At 37.5% G+C, this 24,118-nt stretch overlaps 1 protein-coding gene across 2 annotated transcripts; it reads right to left on the bottom strand.

Annotated features, from left to right (window-relative positions):
* Window positions 1–3,010: 3,010 nt before the first annotated feature.
* On the bottom strand, window positions 3,011–8,267 carry otx2b (orthodenticle homeobox 2b). 2 transcript variants are annotated; one of them, XM_084392693.1, is made up of 4 exons: window positions 8,156–8,267; window positions 5,939–6,171; window positions 4,929–5,080; window positions 3,011–4,699 (listed from the first exon to the last, which is right to left on the bottom strand). In XM_084392693.1, the coding sequence occupies exons 2-4, from the start codon at window positions 6,033–6,035 to the stop codon at window positions 4,079–4,081; spliced, it is 870 nt and encodes a 289-aa protein (XP_084248819.1). In that variant the 5' UTR covers window positions 6,036–6,171; window positions 8,156–8,267; the 3' UTR covers window positions 3,011–4,078. The 2 variants fall into 2 exon arrangements, with proteins under 2 accessions (XP_084248819.1, XP_084248818.1); XM_084392692.1 differs by having other exon boundaries at window positions 7,955–8,174.
* Window positions 8,268–24,118: the final 15,851 nt, after the last annotated feature.

The following is a 24,118-nucleotide window of genomic DNA, read 5'->3' as shown; positions in this document are numbered from 1 at the left end:
AACTGTAGCTAAAAATTCAATTAACTGTCGTTGCAACTGACACGTCTGTCCGCCACAATGGCAGTAACTGTCGTAATTGACCTACTTAGCCCAACTATTTTCTCAAAGACACACAGTATGACGGTTGGATGAAATGGCAATGAGAATTATGATGTGGGTTATTAAAACCAAGCCCATATTGTTGTATGAGAAAGTGTGCGGTTAGATTAGTGTGTGATGTGATATTTCTCTTCCACCTGAAATGGTGAGATCATCATGGAAATACACAAACAATGGTATGATTTATGTAGCCTCAGTGTAAATAATTTAGGACAATTATATATCATTGTGTAGCGATGTGGTTGTAGTCTAATGGATTTTTTTTTTCATATTAATAAAATCAGTTAAAAACTACGCCCATTTTTCTGTTAGCTGTTTTTTTATTTTATATAGCCTACAATTAATAAATGTATTCAAAAGGTATTAGGAACTTGTATAACTGGGCTTCTTAAATAAAGTGATTACTTTATCAGTAGGCCTATAAGCTGCAGCAACTCATTAAACATACTGGTGCAAACGTACCGTTGATTTTTTTCATTGCACTCTATTTCCCCAGTTGTTTGTGCATTTACATTTCTCATTTTATGTGATGGAAATTTTACTTTATTTTGTTGAGATATTATTTCGTATATTATTAAATATTCGCATACATTTTTATCTGTACCGTGTGTGTCAGTTTACTTGACCAATAGCCTCCTTAATATTCTAACTTCATGAAGGTTTCATTTTACAGGCAATAGCTAGAGACAGAAGACGATGCAGATATATTGTAAGTTGTTTGTTAGTCACGAGAAAATCCTGTGTTCCTCGGCCGTCTCGATGCAGTATTATATTGTGGACTTTCGGTAAAGGTTAGTTTAGAACTCACAAATAATCAATTATTTATTCTTTTATTTTGGGACAGCCTGGACAACCTGGATAACACCAGTGATTGTATTCCTTCGTGTTCCTGAAAGAGGGAAAAAGAAAAGAAAAAAGACCCCGCAATGGCCTCTAATCATTATGGGTTAAAACGAATGTGATCAGTTGTTCTAAAGTTTGAATGAAAATGAAGCTGCTTCAAATAATTTTTAAACAAAAATAGTTAAATATAATAATGATATAGTATATTAAAAGATAATACAAATATGTATATATTTAAAATAAAGTCTGTATAAATGAATAATGTTTTATTAAATCCCTTCAAAATGTGTTTGTAAAAAAATATACTGTTTCCCTAAGCGTTTACAAGATCAGTCAGATAGTCAGCCATTCAGACTAATGTCAGGCGAAGTTATTTGTTACACCGTGATATTGAATTTGAGGTTATTTTTGTTTTCTTCGTTTTGTCGCTGTTTAGTGCTTATTTTACTGTCACATAAATACAACATTGAATGTAACGTCTCAAGTGCATAGGCTATACATTTGGTTCTGTTAGTTATTCGCGCTGTTTGAGACACGGTGTAATTATTATTATTTTATTTTTTTAAGAAATAAAGAACATTTAAGAAAATATCACAGAATGTTTTTTTAAGAAAACTTCAAACATACAGCAATTATTTAGTAAGTTTCACTTCGTGCCAATTTCATTTGGAAACGGTCTAAGATTCCTAAAAATGTTTTGACCATTTCGCACCATTCATTAGATTGTCTGTAGAGAGTGAATGAAAAAGGAGATTATTTGGCAATGTCAAGGACGATAATTGAATGTTCCACTGCTCGCAATTATGATGGAAGAATTCAAAGATTCGATTCTGACTCCCCGCCTCCAAGTGAACTGGTGTAATTATGTGATGTCGCTCAAATCAGACCCTTACAATAGAATTATTCCAGGACCCGTCGGCAACCGTAAAGTCGGCAGTTTGCTCTCTACCCCTCCTTTCCTTTACCGAGGGCACTCTTTGTGAAAGTTTTCCATTCAGTCACAGAGAACTCCGGGGTGTTAGCTCAGTCCTCACAGCTGTTTAAATCAAAATTGGAATTAAAGTAGCCTATTGGATTTGTAGCTTATTTAACTTTTTTTAATAAATAGATTTTGTTTGAAGTATTGTTGTACCATTGTTTTTTTTATTGTATTGGGTATTTCTGAATTCGAGTCATGAGAATCCGACACATCAGTATTATTCAAAAGTTTGCAGAATTGTCACGTCATACATTCTATTGTGAAATACCATCCGTTGCTGCAATGCAGACCAACATGTTGCAGTGCTGCATTCAGAAAAGGCGGTCTTTAAAGTAGGCTTTGAGTTACGTTTGAATTGCCCTCTGCCCTAAAGAAACCCCGCCAGTGAAATATTGGGATTAACTGGTCTTTGAGGCGCGGATTAGCGCGACTTTCCCAAGCCGCGCATTCCTGGTGCCGTGTCCCTTAAAACGAAAGGGCCGGAAACCCGGCGGGGAAAATGAGAAATAATTAAAATTTGCCCAGGCCACAGATACGTTTTCTTTATGTGTCCTGATCCTTAATAGCCAAATTACAAGACACGTACAAGCCAGTGCTTTTCAAGTTTTACCTTTAATTTAAGTTTCAGAGGCCTAAACCTTATCAAAGCCAAATGAACCACTTGTTGATGCATTATTAAAATGGATTGGAATAGCCTACAGCGTGGAGTTGAGATGGACAACTTCTTGTAACTGAATCAATCAGGAGATTGCCATTAATAGCTATTTAATGTGGATATGCATGGGATTTGCTCTTTTCGTTCCTCAAAAGGAAATAGACATAATTTCAGTTTGAAAAGTTCGTTGTGAAATAATTAACACGTTAGAGCGCTTTTAAATGATTCTTTTAAATAAATAGGTAGCCTAATATTGTTTAATGCACACGCCATAGTTTGGCAGTTTCCTTTTAAAGCATCATTGTCGCTCAAGAAAATTTGTCAGTTCAGTTAATTTGACTTTTAGTCATAAATCGGGCCTCTCCGTCCTAATCACCTTTAAAGCCAGTAATTTCAAACTATTGTAGCTAACCTACAAAACACAAACACACACATAAAAGTCAGAATACATTTTAATAACTCGTCCAGACTTAATAACTTTAAATATCGTGTCAGATTTTAAATTGTTTATTCATATTTCTGTGGCGGGACCACATTACCACTCCAGACAGGTTTAAGATCCACGTGTGTGCATCAGTGATGACCAATGGAGATCAATGAACGGGGACAGACAGTTCCTTTCTTACACATTCTCTTGAGTCCCTGTATTTTCGAGATTGTTTGTCTTAATCCAATAGTAATCATTTGACTAATCTTATTTACCGTCGTGTTTTCTTAAAGAAAAAAAAAGTTTAAAATCTATTAAAATCACAGCCGAGTCTTCGCAGATGCGACGGAGCTCACAAATTGCATACAGTTACAACAGATCACAGTTTCGAAGGCTAGCACAGATAAAAAAAAAACACAAATGTACCATTTATATAAGACACACATTGATTGTCTTTTAAAAACTACATATTGATTCCTTATAAACACCTTTTCTTAAATAAAGTAGTGCATCCAGGTCGCCACGGGGGCGTTCAGCACACACACACACACACACACACGCACACACACTCGCACACATCCTCTCTATCATCCTCCTGATGGAAGTGTCTCTCGTCTTGCCAACATTGAAATAGGTCGGCGTGCTGTAAGAGGCTTAGAGAAAGCCTGCCCATTCCAAGCACTTAAGCAAAAGATTGGCTCCTTTTGCCATGTAGTTTTTTTTCTCCTCTTTTCTTGTGTAAGGATTTGTTCCGTGGCTTTGACCTAACTTATTACAAATTCACTTTGATTCCCTGTATACCTTAAACAACAGGTTGTGGTCAGATGGCCTATGTTTATACGCACACCACCCTTCAAATACTTTGCACGCCACAAGGGGTGCATGTAGCTCAAATAGATATTTCATGTCAAAGACAAACTTCAAAAGCGCTGTCGGGCTCAATGCAACCCATCCATCTCGGAGAGATCGCGCGCCACGGAACACTTCTGTTTTTGGAAAGATGGCAGGTCTACAACGTTTATTTTATGGTCTTTTAGTGTGTTGATTGGACAGAATGGCAGACGTTTTATTAGTTTCACAACACCTGGAATTTCCAGGAGGAAGTCTGGTCTTTGTAATCCAAGCAATCAGCATTAAAGTTCAGTTTCCACGAGGACGCTTGGTCCTTATAATCCAAGCAATCCGCGGTGGAGTTGAAGCCGAGCCCCGAGGCACCGTAACCTTGTGTGGGAAGGGACGCGGGAGACTGGTTCAGGTGGCTGGTGACAGCGTTGCTGCTCATGGGGCTCAAAGTGGATCCTGGTCCGGTCAGCTGATGGTGCATGGGCGCCAAGTAAGAGCCGCAGTCCATGCCCCCAAAGTAGGACGTGGAACCAGCGTAGCCCTGGCTGTATCCAGACGCTTGAGTATAGGTCATGGGGTATGATCGCTGCATGCAGGAGGAGGAGGTAGAGAGTGGGTCTGACAGCGGCGAGATGGAGGCCGGGCTCCAAATGGACACCGGCGCGGTTGTGGTGGAGATGGCCGGTACTGAAGTGCTGGAGGGCGGGGTGAACTGGCCACTCGCCCCGCTCTCAGAACTGGCCTCCCGCGCTGGAGAGCTCTTCTTTTTGGCAGGTCGCACCTTGTTCTGGCCTCCGTTTTGTTGTTGTTGCTGCTGCTGGCGACACTTTGCCCTTCGGTTTTTAAACCAAACCTGACGTGGTAAAAACAGGATTTATTAACATTTACAATGTCACCTAAGCACAACCTCTATTCTTAATTATATATGTTCTGTAGTGTCTTGGCACAAAATAAGAAAACAAAATTATGATATTTACTTTTATTATTTTAGAGCGTCCCTCAGTTCATAAAGATGTCCATGTATTTCACATGTTTGGATTTTTAAAATAAGACACTCTTGCATCTTTTTTAATGATGCGTACCTGTACACGGGACTCCGGTAAGTTGATTTTCAAGGCCACCTCCTCGCGCATGAAAATATCCGGGTAGCGCGTTTTCGCGAATAAAGCCTCCAGCACATCTAGTTGCGCTCTAGTAAATGTTGTCCTTTCCCGCCTCTGCTTTCGAGGAGTCGCTGTTTAAAATAAAAATAAAAAATGCATCACACGCTTGTCCATCCGAAAATTTTCAATTAAAACCAGGTTATGCATATAAATACATGACACCAAAATATTACTATCTGAAACGGCATCATAAATTGATTAATACAAATGTTTGACGTAAGTTATAATTAATTTAAATAGGCTAGGCTATATATATTTTAATGCTTCAAACTTTTTTTCCCCATCTGATATAGGCTATGTTATTGTTGGTACAGTTTTAACAAAATCAAAATAGGCTACATTTGAGAATAAATATACACTGTAAAAAATATTGTTGGTTTAACTTTAAACTTTAAAAAGTAAGTTACCTGGTTACCTTAAAATTTTGAGTTCACCGAAATGAAAAATTTGAGGTAATACAATGAAGGAGATTGGTTTAATAAACAGAAATTCAAAGTAGTATGTTATCTGAACCACATTAATTATCTAAGTTGATTTAAAAAAAGAAAAAAAGTTGTGATGACAAATCATGAAAATGTTTTGAACAAAACCTTGAATAATTTCAATTCACCAATTATTCAAGGTTTTAAATTGTTATAATTTCGCAAGTAAATTGTATGATCTGAAATTAGATTTCAAAATGCTGTGAATTTCAAAATTGTAATCTCATAACTGTACAATAAAACAAACCCGTTGAAAGTGTAATTATGAGACTATAGCAATACAACCAGCCCAGCAAATCAAATAGCCAGGCCTACTATTTACATTTATGCACATACGGGCAAAACTGCTATAATCCTGAATCAATAAAGAGCAACTCTACATCGTAGTGTGCTTAAGCCTTCCAATCGTCTTTTACATCAGATGGTTTATTCGGAAGCTGGTCTCACCTGGGTAACCAACGGAGGGGTGCAGAAGGTCCATACCGGAGGCAGTTAAACTTAGCCCGTTGACCGTGTAAGGTGGTTGCTTGAGATACGACATCATGCTAAAGATGGTTGTGGGGGGTAAAGTTGGAGAAAACGTGGAAAGCTGGACACCGGCTCCTTCAGTCTTTCTTCCTTAGCTTACTTCTGCTTCTAGCTTGTTTACGTCTTCAGCAGTGGATGTGAAACCAAAAACCCTGTGTTCAAAAAAACACAAAGATAAGAAGAGATGTTCACGTAATTGCGACGACGCAGGCTGTCATATAGAAACGCGTGTTCCTGTAGCTGCGATGACTTCTGGGCGAATAAAGCACATCCACACCGCAACGTGCTCTTAAAGCCGCTCCAGACCTCCAGCTGTCCTCATGAGATGAACGAAGCTCATCTTGACAAACGCCCCCCGTCCCTCCCCTTCCTCCCCTCTCCCCACCAACCCCAAAAAGTAACATCTATTAATTGCAACAAGTCTTCACAAAGACAAAACTCAGTCGTTCAAATGTGCACACAAGCCAGAAACGCAATTTGCATAGGAACCCGGCTAATTGTCTCAGGCATAAGAGCATTGATTGGGAGCTATTGGTGGAAACAAAGGCCACTGTTAGCCTGATAACTAATGCTGATAACAAAAGCTCCACTGGCAAGGGACAAAAGTAACAATGACAAAAGTAACCTCCTCCTCTCCTTAGTCATATCAGTCAGAACAGTGTTATAAAAGTATAATTATAATTACGTGTTTTAGTATTTTACAGAAATGACCTGACTATGTTGTAAGGAGTCTAACAAATAAGCTCAACTTTAATCTGTGTGATGTTCCATTAAACATTTGTCCCTCGATGGATTGTGTTTGTTTAGCTGATGCAGTTTTATTAGTTTAGATAATAGTTTATTAGAATTAGAATAATAATAATAAATCTGTCTGAAAAGAAAATATTATTAGTCAGTTTAAGTTTTCAGGCCCAAATAAAAACGTAAAACATATGTTTCTAATAATAGTCTATTGGGTCAAGCAAACCTTCTAATTGTCTGAAGTTCAGCATCATCCGAATCACAATCCTGTCTGAATAAATTATGATATTATTAAACAAAAACGTATTATACAGAAAAGTTTTTTTTTTTTATCTAACGGTTTCGCCCCTCAATCTGTCACTTAAAACTGTCCTCGTCTACCAGTTGCACAGCCGCTCAATAGTAATTACCTCATCCAAGAATTAATTATGATAAATGTTGTTGTTGATAAATTAACGAGATAATCCGTGTGGCACGCGCTCCCCTAATTACTGGACGCTACCTTTTCAGATGAACGTTTGGCCTCATTGATTCTGTGCATGACTACAATAAAAATCACACGCATGCGCGCGCTCGCACACACACATGCACTCAGACACTTCAATGAATCGTTGTCTCTGACACGATACTGAACAAACTACTGAAATAATAATGCAAAAGTATTGAGACTATAAACATCAGATTTCCACTTTTGCAATAAAGATGAAAATAAATCACAAGCGAATCGACACAAAATAAATGAGTGTTTGGATATCTGTATTCATCAGAAATAAGAGAATTATTTCTGTCTTTGTTCGCTCATTATTTAGCAATTTGCACTCACACTGTTGAAATGGGCAAACAAAAGTTAGCTTACCTACAGTAGATTTAAATTCACTTTTGAAAATGAAAATGGTGAAACAGCGCTCGACCACAAGTCAAAATGTGCATCAGTTAATATCGATTTTCTTTTTTCTTTTTTAAATTAAGGATCACGTTAAACAGCCTATAGACTATTTATTTGGCGATCTTAAAATACAAGCCTGAAAAGAAACGAACGTTTGAGCCATAAAAAGATTAATAAACTGCACAGAAAGATTCATTTGCGTAGCACAACAACGACGACAATAATAATAATAATAATAATAGGGGCCTATCATAAATGATGCATAAATAATATTGCACATACACGACTACATAAAGCGGGCTACTTACTGAATAACTGGATTCAATTCGAAGTCCGTTAAAGTTTTATGTCCGATAGCAAATATAGCCTACGTCTAAATCGTTACAAAAAAATATTCAAGGCATCAAGATAAAATCCTTTTCATCAAACCGTGAAGCAAATGAGTTATGATGAAGCCTCAGCTAAACACGAAGAATGGATAAAATGGTTTAGAGAGATTAAGCACATACGGTTATGATTCGCTGCTCTTCTGGGTTGAAGTTGCTGGAGTCTGATTTGTACAGCACGCTGGCCAATGAAGAGCTCAGGACTGGAGTCTGTTTCTCTCGCAGGGCCCTTTGCAGGGAAACAAATGTCGACAGCTACTTTTTGATGCAAACTCTCCAGCCAATGGGAGCGAGGCCCTAGCGGAGCACATTCACATCTCTGAGAGTCATCGGAATGTCATTTTATGTTGTAACATTAACTCATAGTGTTGTGACTAAAGTGGAAAGAGAATTCATTTCTTAGTTGTTATACTCCAATCTTAAAAACACTGATCTTTGTTTGAAATCACCATTTTATTTTGGCTTCGGTGGCCCCTATAGTGAATATAGCCTATGCGCTATATAGTTTGTATCCGTATCGTATGCACTCCAAAAAGTTGCAAAGGTAACAATAGTAGGCTATATAATTTCAGACGTGATTATAAATCATGAGAGAAAGCAGCAGACTCAGTCTTTTATTGTTCTTAACACCGAGGAGAAAACAAATGTTGAATACGGACGCTTCAGACCTCTTGCATTTGTGTTGCGTAGCTGGAGGGATTTACGGCGACTTAATTCCTTAAAACTGTCCTCTCGTCCACATGACGCTCAAACTGCAAGTGCTCAAGCTGATGTACCCAAAAGCATCAAGAGATGAGTGCATCGCATGGCCATGGGGCTAGATTAAGGCCTTTATAAGACATGTAGGATACACGTGAAACCAGTGGAGTGGCACAACGAGGAGGTGAATTAGGTAGGCTACCTTTAAAAATGTTTAAAACAACACGTTGCCAATATCCACTTGGAGAAATGTCTATCGGGATTCTTCTGTGTGGGAGGACAGTATCATAACAGCTTTAGGTCTGTAGCCTACATTTTAAGACATCCTGAGAAGTAGAGAACCTGACAAGCACCCGATGACTCGAGACGCGCGGACAAATGAACAACGGTGAGAAACATATTAACAGATCATTGTTATAACGCATGCTATTTTTGATTTATTTCATTTAATCCAGGACACTTCTGTTTAAATGAAATTCGACTTTTTCTAAATGAAATAATTTATTGATATAAATACACCAACATATTTATGATTATTATGGTGATTTTATTATTATTGTTGTTGTTGAATTTCCAATCAGTTTTCTAATCAAATATTTTGTTTGATATTATTGGAGAAAATACTACAGAAAATGTTGGTATATATATAGCCTATATAATAAAAGTTAAGGTTAGAATTTTCCTGTTTAGTACCCAGCTAATAAATTATATTAACAATACTATCTAGAGAGTAATACTACTAATACTAATTATTATTATTTGAGAGGTCCCTTTTTTTTTTTTATTTCACTTAGCCTACATTAAATTATGCCGTCATAGAGAACGTAAACGCAAAGAGAATTAAAAAAACAAAACAAATAAAAAGTGTCTACTGTTTTATTCCAGCTAGAATCTATCATAATGTGTTTATTTTAAAAAACATTTTCTTTTATATGTAGATCAAGGAATGTCATTCCATTAATCCAGTGTGATCTTTCATTGGGTTACAGATGCAGAAATCAAAACTTTTACACTTCAAGACTTGAGATGGAAAGCTTCGGTTGTGCACCTGCTATTGTGGACTGAGATGATGACAGCCACCATTCTCCTGGTGATTTACCTGTTCATATTTCCCCACATCCACCTGCCACGCGCTGTTCTCAAAATCTACAAACAATGGCTTTCACTGCAAGCGCTTTTGGAGTTCTTTGTGTTCGAAAGTTCGACAATGAAAAATGAAGCCAGATTGCCGTTTCTCCTCTAAACTCATTCGCTTGAGCTCAAGTATCAAAAAACTGCAGGTCGCTACATGTCGAGGATGAACCAGAATGATAATTGTTCTGGTAGGACCGTGAGAACATCTAACATACAAAAAACATGGACACATAATTTTTTTTTGTTGCGTTTTTTCTTTCTTTTAAGATTTAAAAATGATCGGGCACTTGAAAAGTTCACATCAGCAGTTTTTTAAAATACGCTACGTGTTTCACGTTATATTAATGTGCACTGTGTAATTTATTTAGTAACACGCAATGATAAATAAACGATGTTTCATGATCCACCACCAGCATCCCGTGTGCCTTTATCGCTGGATCTCGCCCAGCGTTGCCTCTCGCTGTTTAAACTGCTAAATTATTTATCAAATTCTAAACGCCCCGCGTCCGGAGGGAACTCTCATCTTTAAAGGAATTGTGGTTCGTCAAAGTGAAAAAGAGCAATGCGTGTTCGCGCCTGTGGCCACAACAGCGCAATCCCAGTAAATGACACCCTTTCCCTTTAATCTCCACTTTGCTTGAGTGGCGAGCCCCGATCTTAAACGTTTATTTCAGTTATAATAATATTGAGGATGCATCAATATCTAGTAATTTGCTACGACGATACCTTTTTTTTTTTTTTTGTAAAAAAAAAAAAATACAAACAAGTACATTTACAATTACCCTACTAAAACAGATTTGAAAAATACAATGTCTATAATAATAATAATAGTGGTAGCACTTTATTTTACAGTCCTGTTACAGTACATATGTACTTAGTAATTGCAATAAGTGTGTAATAACTATGAACCTCCCCTAAACCTAACGTTAACCCATCTTATATTACACTTTCTTAAGTATGTACATGTAAGTGTACATTCTGTAAAATAAAGTGCAACCATAATAAATAATAATAATGTTATTATTTTATTATTAACGATAACAATCCATTATTATTATTATTATTATACAAACAAAATGTTAAAAGTATTGTGTAGCCAGAAGTAAATCAAATCCTAGCACCTCCACCCTAATCTCTCCTTTTGTCTCCCCTGCAGGTCCGAATGTTTTGCAAGCTCTGGTGGGCAAAAGCAAAGTGGACATTATCTGATGTTATCTTACGTGAATGTTTGGAGGAGCACAGTAGGAGTGGATCGGTTTCTTCACAGTTCTATTAAACAACTGAAGATTAGGACATCTTTAGTAGCTTTTCAATTATGACACCATGTGTTGCACTTACTCTGAAATGGCTTGATTCATTTCAATTCATGTTTGACTTGTCTGTGTCTTCCGGTCTTGTGTTTTTCTCCTCATAAGGTTGAGTTTAGAGATCAGATTAAATCATATATATGGTTGAATGGACATAATTTAGCATGATTGACCTGCTATAATATTCCCCCAAATGTGTCTCTGATTTGACATAATTGTGACAGTGTTTAAATGCGATAACAGAGTCATTTTTTTTTGATGAGAGGAACACTTGAATGTGAAGGTATATTTGCACACAGTAATTACTCTGAATGAAAGAGCTCGTTTGATCTTTATTGACATTCATAATTTCCCGTGTGCCACATCTTCCCGTAAGGTACAGGAAACTTAAATAGGGTTAAATGTTACGCGTCACGGTCCGAGAAAATAAGGATGTCAGATTGGAAGGGTGGGGGAAACGGAGGATGATTGCACAGTACATTTCAAGAGATCACTAAGGTTACAGCAATCTACATAGAAACAGACTTGGGATAAAGAGAAAGAGAGAAAGCACATTAAAATTCCTCAGTACAGTTACGCATATTGAAACAATATTGTACAACACCGAATTTTAAAATACGTATAATTGTGTTTAATCTTTTGAAAAAATAACTTTTTTTTATGCCTTTTCCCCGTAATATATGTCGTTTATTCTAAAGCAAGACGCATTTTTTCCCCAATGCAAATTTTGGTAACAGTTTATTTTATGTCCTTGTTGCACATATATATTGCGTGCAGTTGCTATAGTAATAACTATAAATTATGCATAATTAGATGCAACTAACTCTAAACCAAACCCTAACCCTACATGTAGCTACTTAATATATATAATTACACTGTAACAAGACCACCTTAAAATTTTAATGTGTTTTTGTTACACTTTAATTATTTATTTAAGTACTAAGTAATATTAAGTAACTACATGTACTTACTATATGGTTAGTGTTAGGATTAGGGTGTGGTTTGGTTTAGTTGCATGTAATTATGCATAATTTATAGTTATTACTATAGTAACTACATGTAACAATGACACTGTAAAATAGTGTTACCAAATAAAGAGTAACCCAAGTTTTCAATGTTTGTTGCACATAAGCGCGCTCTAGTACTTCTGACTAGAGCAGAAAAAGGCACAAAACCAGGACAGAATTCTGTGCATATGTATGATGCATTTAGTATCTTCTGGAAATATTTAACGGTTATTAATCACTACTGTAATTGTTTGTCTGCTGTTTACACAGGGGCCAAGCGGTAAACAAATGGATTCAATTAAAACCGATTCTTCCCTTCAAGTCATCAATATGAGGCAAAGTAAGCCCTCCACCATACTGACAAGGACAAACAAGTACACACAAGGGGAGACTAAACGTTCTTTCAGTCATGCATAAACATGCTTTTCTCTCTACACTCTTGCACACACACACACACAAAGACCCTCAAGGTGAACTTGGTGAAAGATCCACGAATACAGATCTTCAAAGAATTTGCAGTGCAATTGTTTCAAACGAACTTTTCCAAACGGATAATGATATAACTCCATTCAGTGCATCATTGCTGGTGTATTTTGTGAGTGGCGTGAGGTGTGTGTACGGTGGATCCTGCCCTGCAGTGTGAGCTTCACTTCTCTCGCCTCTCTCAGAGTTCAAAGGCGCGGGAACTGAGAGGGTCGGATTTATTCAGGCTTTATGTGGTAAATGCTTGGATGTCTTTCTTGTAGTCTGCAAGGCCCTAAGATCACATTTAGGAAATGTTCTATTGTGAGGTTGCCTGTGAAATCCCCATAATAAATTCACCAAACAGGCACAAGCAATGGCTATTTATGATCGTGGTCATATTTTTCCTTTCTGTCTTGCCTTCCGGGTAAAGGTGTGTCTGTTTATGCATCACTTTTAGACTCGCTGTGCTGCAAACATGAGTTACATGGACATGAAAGGATCAATGATCATACATTAAAACAATCTCTCTTATTGAAACTTTCAATACGAATTTTGGATTATTATGGTTTAGTGACACAGAAGTAGTCTAATTAAACAAACACTTCACCCTCAAAATGTTTTATTCTATCAGAATTTACACATTCTCATGACTTTTTTCTATGGAAGATGTTTTGGAAAATGTATGACCAGAAACATCATCTTTCAAAATATCTGAAGAGGAAAGAAAGTCATACATTTGTAACGACCTGAAGGCGATTAAATGATGACTGAACTATCCCTTTAAGAAGTGACAATTATTTAGGTGAGTAAATGATGACCGAATTGTCATTTATGGGGTAACTATCCCTTTAAGAAGTGACATAACAATTATTTTGTCCCCAAGCCAAATATTTGCACCTATCCTCAAATAAGCACGTTAACATTAGCGAGTCTTTAATTATGTGATATAATTAACCCCGCACCCAGTTTGAAAGGCATGTGAGTCGAGGACGAGCCCCCATATGGGGTGAGCATTCCTTGCATGTGCCCCGTCCAAACCCCACTTTGTTTTGAGTGACATTCTGGCACTCTTGTTCATACACCAATACTCAGCCTCCAAATTGTACCGTCTTGCTGTCTTACACACTGCCAGTTCACACACATCTCTCTCCCTTACACTAAAACACGTTTCATCAGGTTTTATGCAAATATTTTTTATTAGTCTTCTGAAAATCACTTTTCTTCTTTTCCTTTCTTTGTTTTTTTAAGTGCCAGTCCCTCTCAACTGTTATATCTCTTTTGGGAAAGTGGAGGCTGTCTGTTGGGACTCCTCTCATAATTCTGTCAGTTGGATGTTTCCATTACGTTGTCTTCACGTTCCTGCCATGTTCTTGTCCCGGCTCCAGCCTGTAGTCAGCTACCCTTCCAGCCACAGGCTGGCAGCTGTGTGTGTGTGTGTGTGTGTGTGCAATTGTGTATCTCTAAGGGCTTGTCTGTCAACTGGAACCCTCCCCTCCAATTAGGAGAGTAAACACAAGACCCGTCTGTGTGTGTGTGTGTGTGTGTGTGTGTGTGTGTGCTTGTGTACATGCTTATAAGAAGTTCACAAACTGTCACCTAAAACTCCCCTCCAGTGATAAAACAATGCCCAGATTCTGATCGCCAAACTCTTACTCTTTTAATTATATAGACTGTGTCTGAACTCTAAATGTGGATTATTTTGGCATAGTAAAAATACTACTAAAAAACAAAAACAAAGTATATGTAAATAATGTCAAATAAATGTCAAATTAGACACATTTAAAAAAAAAGGTTATTAGTCTTTTCTCATGTAGATTTGAAAGGAAAGATTTTTAGATTTGATTTGACTACACTGATATATTGTAGAGTTTCTAGATATTTATATTGACTGGTTTTTCTGAGGAAGTATTTGGCGCTTGAATGTATGTTACATTGAACTGGACATATTTTAGTAAAAAAGTGAAGAAAATGTTTATTTTCGACATTAACATGACAGGTCACCATTCGCCGCTCTCCTGGTTACCATGGGGAAACAATACTGCTGAAAAGAATGTAGAGTCTGCCGGAGTTGCAGACTGGGACAGAACGGGATGTGTGCGTGTGTGTGTGTGTGTGTGTGTTGGGGGTGGGAACACTCTCAGAAACCCCAGTGGTTACCGCCTTGCGGCTGGCAATAGGGATGCAGGAATTTCACTAGACCTACTGCCCGGAAAATGCCAGGTGGGAGACGAGGAGCGGACAGAGGGTGTGGACGAGTCACATTAGTTGTTGGCAGGGGAGGTGGTGGATAGGTAGATCAGGAACTGACAGAAGCTCAATAGAAAAATAGAGCAGTCAAAGCAATTGCAGCTTGATGCATTTACTGTCGCTTTAAGGTAATTTGCAGAATGAGCATTTGTCTTGAAAGCTAGAATGCAAACTAGTAATTTTTAGGTGCATTATTTATATGTATATATAAATTGCTTTGAGCAATGTTTTTATTATTTGTTTAGAGTTAAAGCTAAATAAGCAACTTTTCGAAATGGTTAATAAAATGCCACTAAAATCTAAAAAGTGTCACCATTCTTTGTGCTATTGTAAAAAAAAAATTATACTGACATGCTGAACATATTTTTAATGAAACAATTTTTATAATGATGCTGATATGATTGCAACTGAGACTTGCATTTAAAAATCTTCAAACCCTTGTGTGGGTGTATTTTTATCTTTTATTTAGCAATGGAAAAAACCTTAGTTTTTGATGTTTAAAAATAATTTCACATGCCCTTATCCATGATCAAATGCATATCTTAAACTATTTTAATATAATGCAATAAAATAATATTTTCTTTTAATAAGAGTGTTGTTTATTTAAATGGACTCCAACTATATTGGATTTTGTAGAGTAAAAGGCCTTGTAGGTGTTTTTATTAATATTGCATTGTATAATTTTATCATGATTCACTAATGTGACTCATAAACATATAAAATGGCATTACATCTACAAATGTGGTGAAGGGGAAGAGCAGCTCAGTTGCTTTGAAATCAATGTGGTCTCTGCTGTGGAGCTTCTGGGGCACAGTTCAATAAAGCAGCAGCATAATGGTCAGCACCATGGTGGAGCCATCGAGTCATGGAGCAACATCATGCTCCTCAGCAGGGGAAGACATCGGGCAGATGGGTCCAGTGTAGCGGGACAACTCCATCCCTCCTCCTCTCCATTCAACACTGCTCTCTTTCTAGCTCTCTGCCCCACAGCGAGACTGGTCAGAGTCTGATAAACCGGCCGAAATCAAACAGATCGAGAGGGTTATTGCACAGGAAAAGATCAACAAAGCACAGCGGGACTTATTAATGCGCTATGTTTCATTTGTGATTGGCGAATCAATTACCACACGCTTAAAAAATAAAGATTCCAAAAGGAGGCTTTCACAGCGACACCACAGAAGAAACATTCTGGGTTCCCCCCAAAAAAAGAACCTTTCAGTGACCAGTTAGCTTAAAAGAACCACGTTTTGTCTTAGTGTGAAGAACATTTGAATCTGTTGTGTAATGGAAAAGCTGTTAGAGGTTCTTCACGGATCCCTAAACGCCAATAAAGAACCTTTATTTTTAAGAGTGCAGCAACACGGACACAAATGAGAGACAGGGCAGATATGCGAGAGTGGTAAGAAGAGCATAAGCGAGTCGGTGATAAAGACGGAGAAAGAGCAAGGGAAAGGAGGGAGAGAGAGCAAGGGCAAACGTGTGATTGAAAGAGAGAGGGCAGGCATATCCCTTTGAAATGCCCACTCAGGGGTAGGAGCCTGGGGAAAGCAGGCTGGAGTGGCCCAGCGCCTGGACAGACAGGCAGTCACCACTCTGGGCCAGAGTCCAGCACCCCTCCGCCATTCCCACCAGCCTCTCCTCCTCGCCCAGGCCAGACTGGCTGTGTCCCCCCCTCTGCCCATCAGTCAGCCAGCCTCCAGTGGACCAACTGGAGCCTCCCAACCTCACCTTGCCAACAACCCCCCCCTACTTCCAACCCCCACCCAACTGTATGGCCCAGGCCCAAACTGATTCGCCCCATCAGAGCAACCTCTGTAGTGTGAGGGACTGACTGATCACTCCTCTGTGAAGTCAGAATACCGCACCATTCAGTTATTCTTACTGGTCAAAAAAAGCTACTGTATCATATTTGATATGCAGGTTTCTAAGGCCTCCAACTCTCAATCATCATTGTATCGCATTATATGTTTCGTCCCTACATTAAAAACTACATTTGCATTCAAATTTCATCTTACTATAGACCTTATTCACAGCAGCGACATCTTTGATTTCTAACAGGAATGAAAGCGCGACTGATAGATAGACTCTTCCGTTCTCACGTGTTTTTGGATTGTTCTGCTGACGAAACACTGCAAAAATATATTTCCAAGAAATTTTTGTAGACTAAAAAAACTCCTGACAACATTAGCTGTGGAAAATGCTAAGTGATCTAGGAGCTTTTTACAGTGGATGCCATTGAAACCCGGCAAGTCTATCCCTCAAAAGCCTTGCTTTTACATCAGTCATGGCGCTGCTCTGAATAAGATCTTTTGGGAGATATGAAATTTAAATGCATTTTCTGTAAGTAGTCTGCTATACTGGTATAATGATCTCCTTGGTTTACATTACAAGCTATCAGAATTTCATCTTACTTTTTGGCCACATAAATATCGGCAACTGCACCAATATTGCATATTCTTGCTCAGTTTGGGCCTCTGAATAAAACTGAGGTGTTGTTCCCCCCTCAAATATGAACTCCATATTCTCCTTATATCATACTCTATAAAAGCCTGAAGCATGTCGGGTTTTAAGTCTTCTGTCAAGAGTCCATGTCAAATGTCAAATCCCAGATGGATTTTATATATATTGCAGATTAGTTTTAAAAATCTGCAAATGTGCACTCAATAGGATTTCTGTGTTTGTTTTCCCCATAGTAAATGAGTGGATAACTGTGGTAACCAGGATTTGTTCACTCTCACGCAAAAATGTACTTTTAAAGGGAAAGTCCAATGCAAAATGAAGATTTACTCACTCTAATGTTGTTCAAAACCTGTAGGACTTTCTTTTTGCTGCGGTTTAAATATTTGACAACTGTATAATTCTCTGTTGTTTTTGAATTGGTAGCCCATATTTTATTTATGTTCAATAAATGTTACAACATGTTTGTTTTTTTAGAGTAATATTTTTCCTATTATTTATTTACCTTTTTTTATTTTTTATTAAAATGCTTCAAATAAAATGTGGTATGTTGGTGAAGGGGTGATGAGGATTTATATCATTTTTTTTTTAAATAAATATATTCATGTACAAAATGTGAATAGTTTTATAATTCACTGGTTTTATTTAAAAGCACTCTTCGTACTTGACGTTAATTTAGTTTATGGATATGTAGATTTTTCAACAGACTTAATCTGTAGCAGATATAAGTGGGGAGATAATATCAGAGTTTGAGATGAATAGTGCAAAAAAAAAAAAAAAGTCTACCCTAACATACTTCTCCCTGTAGACCCAAAGACTTCTGTTGATCACAGGGATCAGTTTAGAGTCCAGATCAAGAGTTTGACTCTCAAACTGAAGTTTCATATGTTTTTTTGCATCTTAATTTTTTCTATTATTGCCTGCTTGTCAGTGCCATTGTCTGTTTGTCAGTTTGCAGTTTTGACTTGCCAAGTCCACGATGTCTTTCCCAAACTTGTCTGCCAGTAATTGTTCAGTGCATTGCTCTATTGTTTCGTTCCGAGATATCATCTGATGCGTCATCTCGCCATTATTTTCTGCTCTGCATACTGTCAGGGATGACAACCTCAATCTCTCCACCACCCCCAGGTCTGAGGCAAGGTTACCATGTCCCCATGGCAACAGCAGCAGGCCCACATGATTCGGCACAATGTGAGTGGGAATCTTGCCAAAGACTGGGAATTTGGGTGTGATGTAGACATTGTGGATAACAGGTTCAGCCCCGGTGGAAGCACACGGGTCACATGAGGACTGACTTTCAGAGCATTAGATCACAGTGATACTTCAGTAGTTAAGAGCCGCTGTCAGTGATTTTAATGAAATACTGTGGTGCCTTTAAGATTGGAAATGACTTAAAAACAACAAAACATTAAAAACAAAGTTTGTAGGCAGTTGCTGTGAAATCTCTCTCTCTCTCTCTCTCTCTCTCTCGCTCGCTCGCTCAGCTTGGCTGTGTGTACTGGTGCAATCTACCCAGTGTTTATTTTGTTGTTCTCGTTACAGACCATAAACACCACTTACGCTGTTGTTTGGGGTTGGAGATGAGTGTGTGTGAGCCATGTGCTATATTTGCTGATAACAGGATTTGCTCGTGTTACAAATCACCAAACGAGAAAGGTTAATTGTCAACGCAAGCTTCAAAATGGCTCTAATCTTTAGTATGCGGATGCTTTATTATTTATCTCCAGTAATTAGATATACAGACTTTACTCCATTTTTATATCAGCACTTCTATGTTATGTCACATTGTATTTTTGTTTCTTGGGCATCCTTCACAAATAAAATAGGGTTGTTGTATTTTGATAAATTGTAAATAATGTAAATTGTGAAGTATTAAGTGAGTAATACAACTACTGAAGCTTTGAATTCACATTTTTAAGCTAATTAGGAAAGATATCAAAAATTAGACTTTGACTTAGGCCATGTTCACACAGCAGCAGAATACAGCTGTCAGTCTTGTATATTTGAGTCCTTAATACAGCTACGTTCACACACACTATGGTTATTTACTTGTTACTTGCAGTGACAGAGATATGAGCTGTGTGTCATCTGAAGGTTTTAGACCCAGTCACTGTTCTCCACCAGAGCGGCTCCCATCAGTTTTGTGTTCAAAACTTTGCGCACACAGATATAAAAGCTGCTGTCGGTTAATGAAGATTTGAAGGATGAACTCGTGGCTCAATTGGAAATCTTGTTGTGTCAAAAACGATAAGACTTTTCAGTTTTATGGAGGTCACCATCTTTAATATTACTTTGGTCACGCTCGTGGAAACTGGTCAGAGAATACGGGCTTGACTCTCGTTGCACGTTCACACAGTATTCGAGACTCTACTGTAAGTTGCTGTGTAAACGGGACATTTCAAGACTCACACCTTTAAGAAAATGCAGTTGTCAATCCCAAAAACTGACAGTGTGAATGTAGCCTTATAGTATATTTAAGCCAAAAAAATGAAAACTCTCATAATTTATTCACCCTCATGTATAAATGCTTTCCATATTTAAAAAAAAAAGTAGGTTTGGACCCCATTTACATTCATTGTTGAACAAAAACAGCTGAAACTTATGTTTTTTGTGTGTTCTACAAGAAAGAAATTCATACAGGGTTGGACATCATGACTGAATTTTCATTTTCGGTCATCTCTTTAAGACTTCAAAATTAGTCAAAAGTTACTCACTTTACTTCTGTGTGAGTGGTTCACTGGTTGCCAAGCACTAGGATTGACTGGGATAAATAAAGATTGAAAGGTAGGTTGAGAGAGAATAAGGGGGTGGGGAGGTGGTCATGTTTTCCACTGGCACGTCGTTAACCTCCCGGGTCTGTGGGGAGAATCGGAGCTGCTGTGGGAGCTTAGAGCATGGAGCATTTGTTTGTGGGACCCCCGGGGGGAGGCAGACCCCATGCCTGAAAATGGGCTTCCAAAACAGCAGTGGGTTGACGAGAGGGGAGGGACTGGATGAGAAGAGGGAGGAGGAGAGGGGGAGACTTAAACAAAAACACCCTGAGGGTCGGAGGTCCCCCTTGGGCAGAGGCCTACAACCATGTCCCCTAAAGAGTGATCCAGAGGCGCTGAAACAAGTGTTGTTTATTACTGGAACTTATTGTTCAGTGGTTGCATAAACACTATCATAGATGTATGTATTGACAAATCTTTGCACAAAGAGTTGGATTATACAGTAATCTAATACAGGCAATGTGACTTGTCCAAGAGTTGGACTAATCTCGTTGTCTAAATTCAGATTTGGAGTTAAAGTCTGTACAACAGTAAATAACTTGTATAACAACAACCCAACATCTACAGTATTAATAGGGCACTGTTGTTTTCCACTAAGTGATTTTGGCCAGGGCTTCTAACATTGCAAAACTCTTGTACTACACCAATATGTACAACAAAAGAAGGCATTCAGATTTATAGTTATAAGGGTCAAACGAAATCACCCATGGCGGTCTGGTCTGGTTATGCAAAAATGTATACCATTCAAATGTTTGGGATAAGTAATACAGTAAAATAGTGATATTGTGAAATTTTATAACCATTTAATTTTTTTTTTCTTCTAATTGAATATATTTGAATGTCATTTATTCCTTTGACGGCAAAGCTTAATTTTCAGCATCATTTCTCCAGTCTTCAGTGTCAAATGATCCTTCAGAAATCATTCTTGTTCTGTTTAATTTTTTTTTTTGTGGCAAACAAGATTTTTTTTCTTTTTTTTCTAGGATTCTGTTTAAAAGAACATACTTTATTTGAAGAAGAATTTTTTTGTAACAACGTAAATGTTTTTACTGTTACTTTTTATCAATTTAATGCTTCCTTGCTGATTAAAAGTATTTCTTTCTTTCAACAAAAATCTTACTGACCCAAAACATTTAAACAGTAGTGTACTTTTATACATAATTAATTGGATAACATTGCATTAATTTACATGGCATACATCTCAACATCTGCTAAACCCAGAGAGAGTATAAATTTGATGCGTTAATTTATCAAAACAAGAATACACTCTTTCTCAGTCCCTTTATTTTTTTATTCAAAAAGATATAGTGGACATCTGTCCGCTGCATGAGAAGGTAGAAGTACATTTTCCAGAACTACTGGTTGCTTCACTACTTTCGTCAGTCATTTGAAGACATGATATTACATTGAAAGTATTTTCTGTTTTGTCAAACAACAAAAAATGCCAACAACTAATAGCTGCACATGTCAAGTTTTGTCCTGAAGTGTTGAGTTTAAAGTAAATTGGTACACCGAGTGCCTCGGGTTGAAACTGTATTGACCCCCGCTGCTCTTTTTAGTGGAAGAGGGTGAGCTAGTACAATGATGATGGCCTAATACTGACTACAAGACATTGAATCCGCCCTATACCATATACTGCTGAGCTGGTAAATACTCTTACAATCAGTGTATTTTGAACCAACCTTTCACCCCCTTCTTTTTCTTTTCCACCCAACAGTGCCCCTCTATTTTCCTACCTCTTTATCCCTTTTAATTAGAAGGCAAATTCTGCTGGGCTGGAGAGATCTAATCCTCCGCCACCCAACAATGCACAGAGTTTGCTTTGAACAACCGACCTGCGGCCCTTAAACACAAACCCCCGCCTCACAGCTGCCCCCCCCCCTCTGCCCACTCGCCTTCGCAACATCTGATCTGGGAACAGCATTGGTGTCCTCAGAATGGTCACGTATGGTCAGGGATTAGAGAGTTGTATTCTGAATCCTGGTCATCTTCTGAGGTCAGGTTTGGCATGTAAAATCACACACAGAAGGCTTGACTCTTTTTAAACAGTAATAGTTGTATTGAAAATGACTTTCTTTTATGGAGGGAAACGTTCCACAATTATTGGCTTAATTCCCCACCTAAACGTACTTATTCTCTCAATAACCATGTCAGATGGTCAACATGCCAACAAAAGTGTTTGTTTTGCTTTCTTTGAGTCCTTATAATTTCATTTCTCCCAAAACATTGCAAGTGTTATAAACACACCGATGCAAACGGTGGAAGTACGAATGAGACTGAGTTAGATGGAGAAAGAGAGAGAGAAAGAGAAAAGTGCTATAGCAATGACAGCCTGTTCCTCTGCTAATTTACATATATATTAATGTTCTTCATTGTACATAGAGGATCTCATTAGTCTGTGTGATTTTCAGTCAAGATGCAGTTGGTGGATATTCATAAAACTCATCATTACATATACATAGACACATACATATGTGTTTATGTGTGCAGATGCACATTTGCATTTTGTTGTTTGTGAATGACATTAGTTGATATGAAAGTCTGTCAGTGCAGATAGTTTCGAAAAACAAAGATAAGGCTATGCAAAATTATACATTTACACACACAACTGTATAACAATGCATAATTCCATGTATGTCATAAGATTGCATTCTTTTACATGAAACACAGCTCAATATTTGCCGAAAACTCTTTCACGGTGTTAACCAACAAACTGTAGAGAGTAAATATTGTAATATTCACATGCATTTACATCAAAATAATTTGCACAGACTGATGTTTAATTAGTATCCCAGTTAAAGTTCCCCATCAGCTTGTGCTGAAGGAAATGTCCTGTATCTTTAAGTCAGTATAATTTGCCTTTAATTTCTACTTTTGGTCCATTAAATTAGCTGACCTTTCTCCATGCCTCTGTACTTTGGATTGGCCAATTACACTGGCTGAAGTGATCATTCTAAAGAGCATAAAATGGAAATGATATTCACGCTGTTCTCAAAGCAGTCTGCTTCTCATATGTGCTCACACCAGGGCAGTGAGGTCATCAGATATAGCCATAATGTGCAAGAATGAAAAAGCATTTAAGAAGGATAATGACCAAGGGTTCTGCTATTATGTACTAGGAGATAAGCACATTTTGTGTTTTATTATGTGCATAATTTGAATGTTTCTACTGATTTATTTTTGAGTATGTCAATAAACATTTTAGCATTTGAAGGTTTCAATTGGAAATTTAGTGGTTTGAGTCGAGATTTTTCTGAAATCATTTCCCCCTTTTTCTTATTATTGTTAACTCTATCCTTTTAAACTATCCATATAAACTTATGTTTTATTAGCATATCATATATATCATGCCAGAAAGATCGTACAAGTTTAACGTACATGAACATCACCAAAAAGTCGTAATTATGAGTGGGAAACTCTGTTAATTTAAGTTTTATACAAAATCCCTTTATACAATTATGATTATTCAATTTACAGCACCTTCATAAATTGAATAAAACATAAAATATGCAGCCGAAACACATTCTTTATTCATCATTCTATAGATGTAGTAAAAATTGAGTTGAATTTTTATAAAAATAAAGGTACATCGGCATCGCCATCTTGCTCTGACCAAAGTTGTTTGAATGTACTTGATGTTGTAATTACGATTTCCAATGTAAATACGAACTTTACAGGAGGACTTGAACGTACCAATATACACAATGCCATGGATTTTATACACAGTGTCATTTATTAATTTTTAAATAAATATTGTTATTCATAGTGCATGTTTCTTTATATTATTTATGAGTTGTTTACAACTGAAACAAATTAGACTAAATGCAACCCTGCTGCTATGTGTAATGACTGCTAATATTTGTGTATATTAAGCCTTGCCATTACATAATTATTACTTTGATCTAATGTTAATGTACTCTGATAGTAAGTCTCTGCCTCAGGGGAGTGTGCTGTGTGTATAGGTGATATTTCTCTATGTATCACACAGATGGGGGGGCC

This window comes from Rutilus rutilus, assembly GCF_951802725.1.
Source record: "Rutilus rutilus genome assembly, chromosome: 21".
In the NCBI taxonomy this organism is placed as follows: Eukaryota; Metazoa; Chordata; class Actinopteri; order Cypriniformes; family Leuciscidae; genus Rutilus; species Rutilus rutilus.
The sequence above is the reverse complement of the archived record's forward strand: the minus strand, read 5'-3'. Positions and strand labels throughout refer to the sequence as shown.

What these genes read in the sequence shown, in the direction of transcription:
- otx2b (XM_084392693.1), bottom strand. Translation starts at nt 6,035, where the DNA reads ATGATGTCGTATCTCAAGCAACCACCTTACACGGTCAACGGGCTAAGT. An exon ending in CCCCTCCGTTGGTTACCCAG is followed by an intron (nt 5,081 to 5,938) that starts GTGAGACCAGCT and finishes TATTTTAAACAG; the next exon opens with CGACTCCTCGAAAGCAGAGG. An exon ending in TACCGGAGTCCCGTGTACAG is followed by an intron (nt 4,700 to 4,928) that starts GTACGCATCATT and finishes TTACCACGTCAG; the next exon opens with GTTTGGTTTAAAAACCGAAG.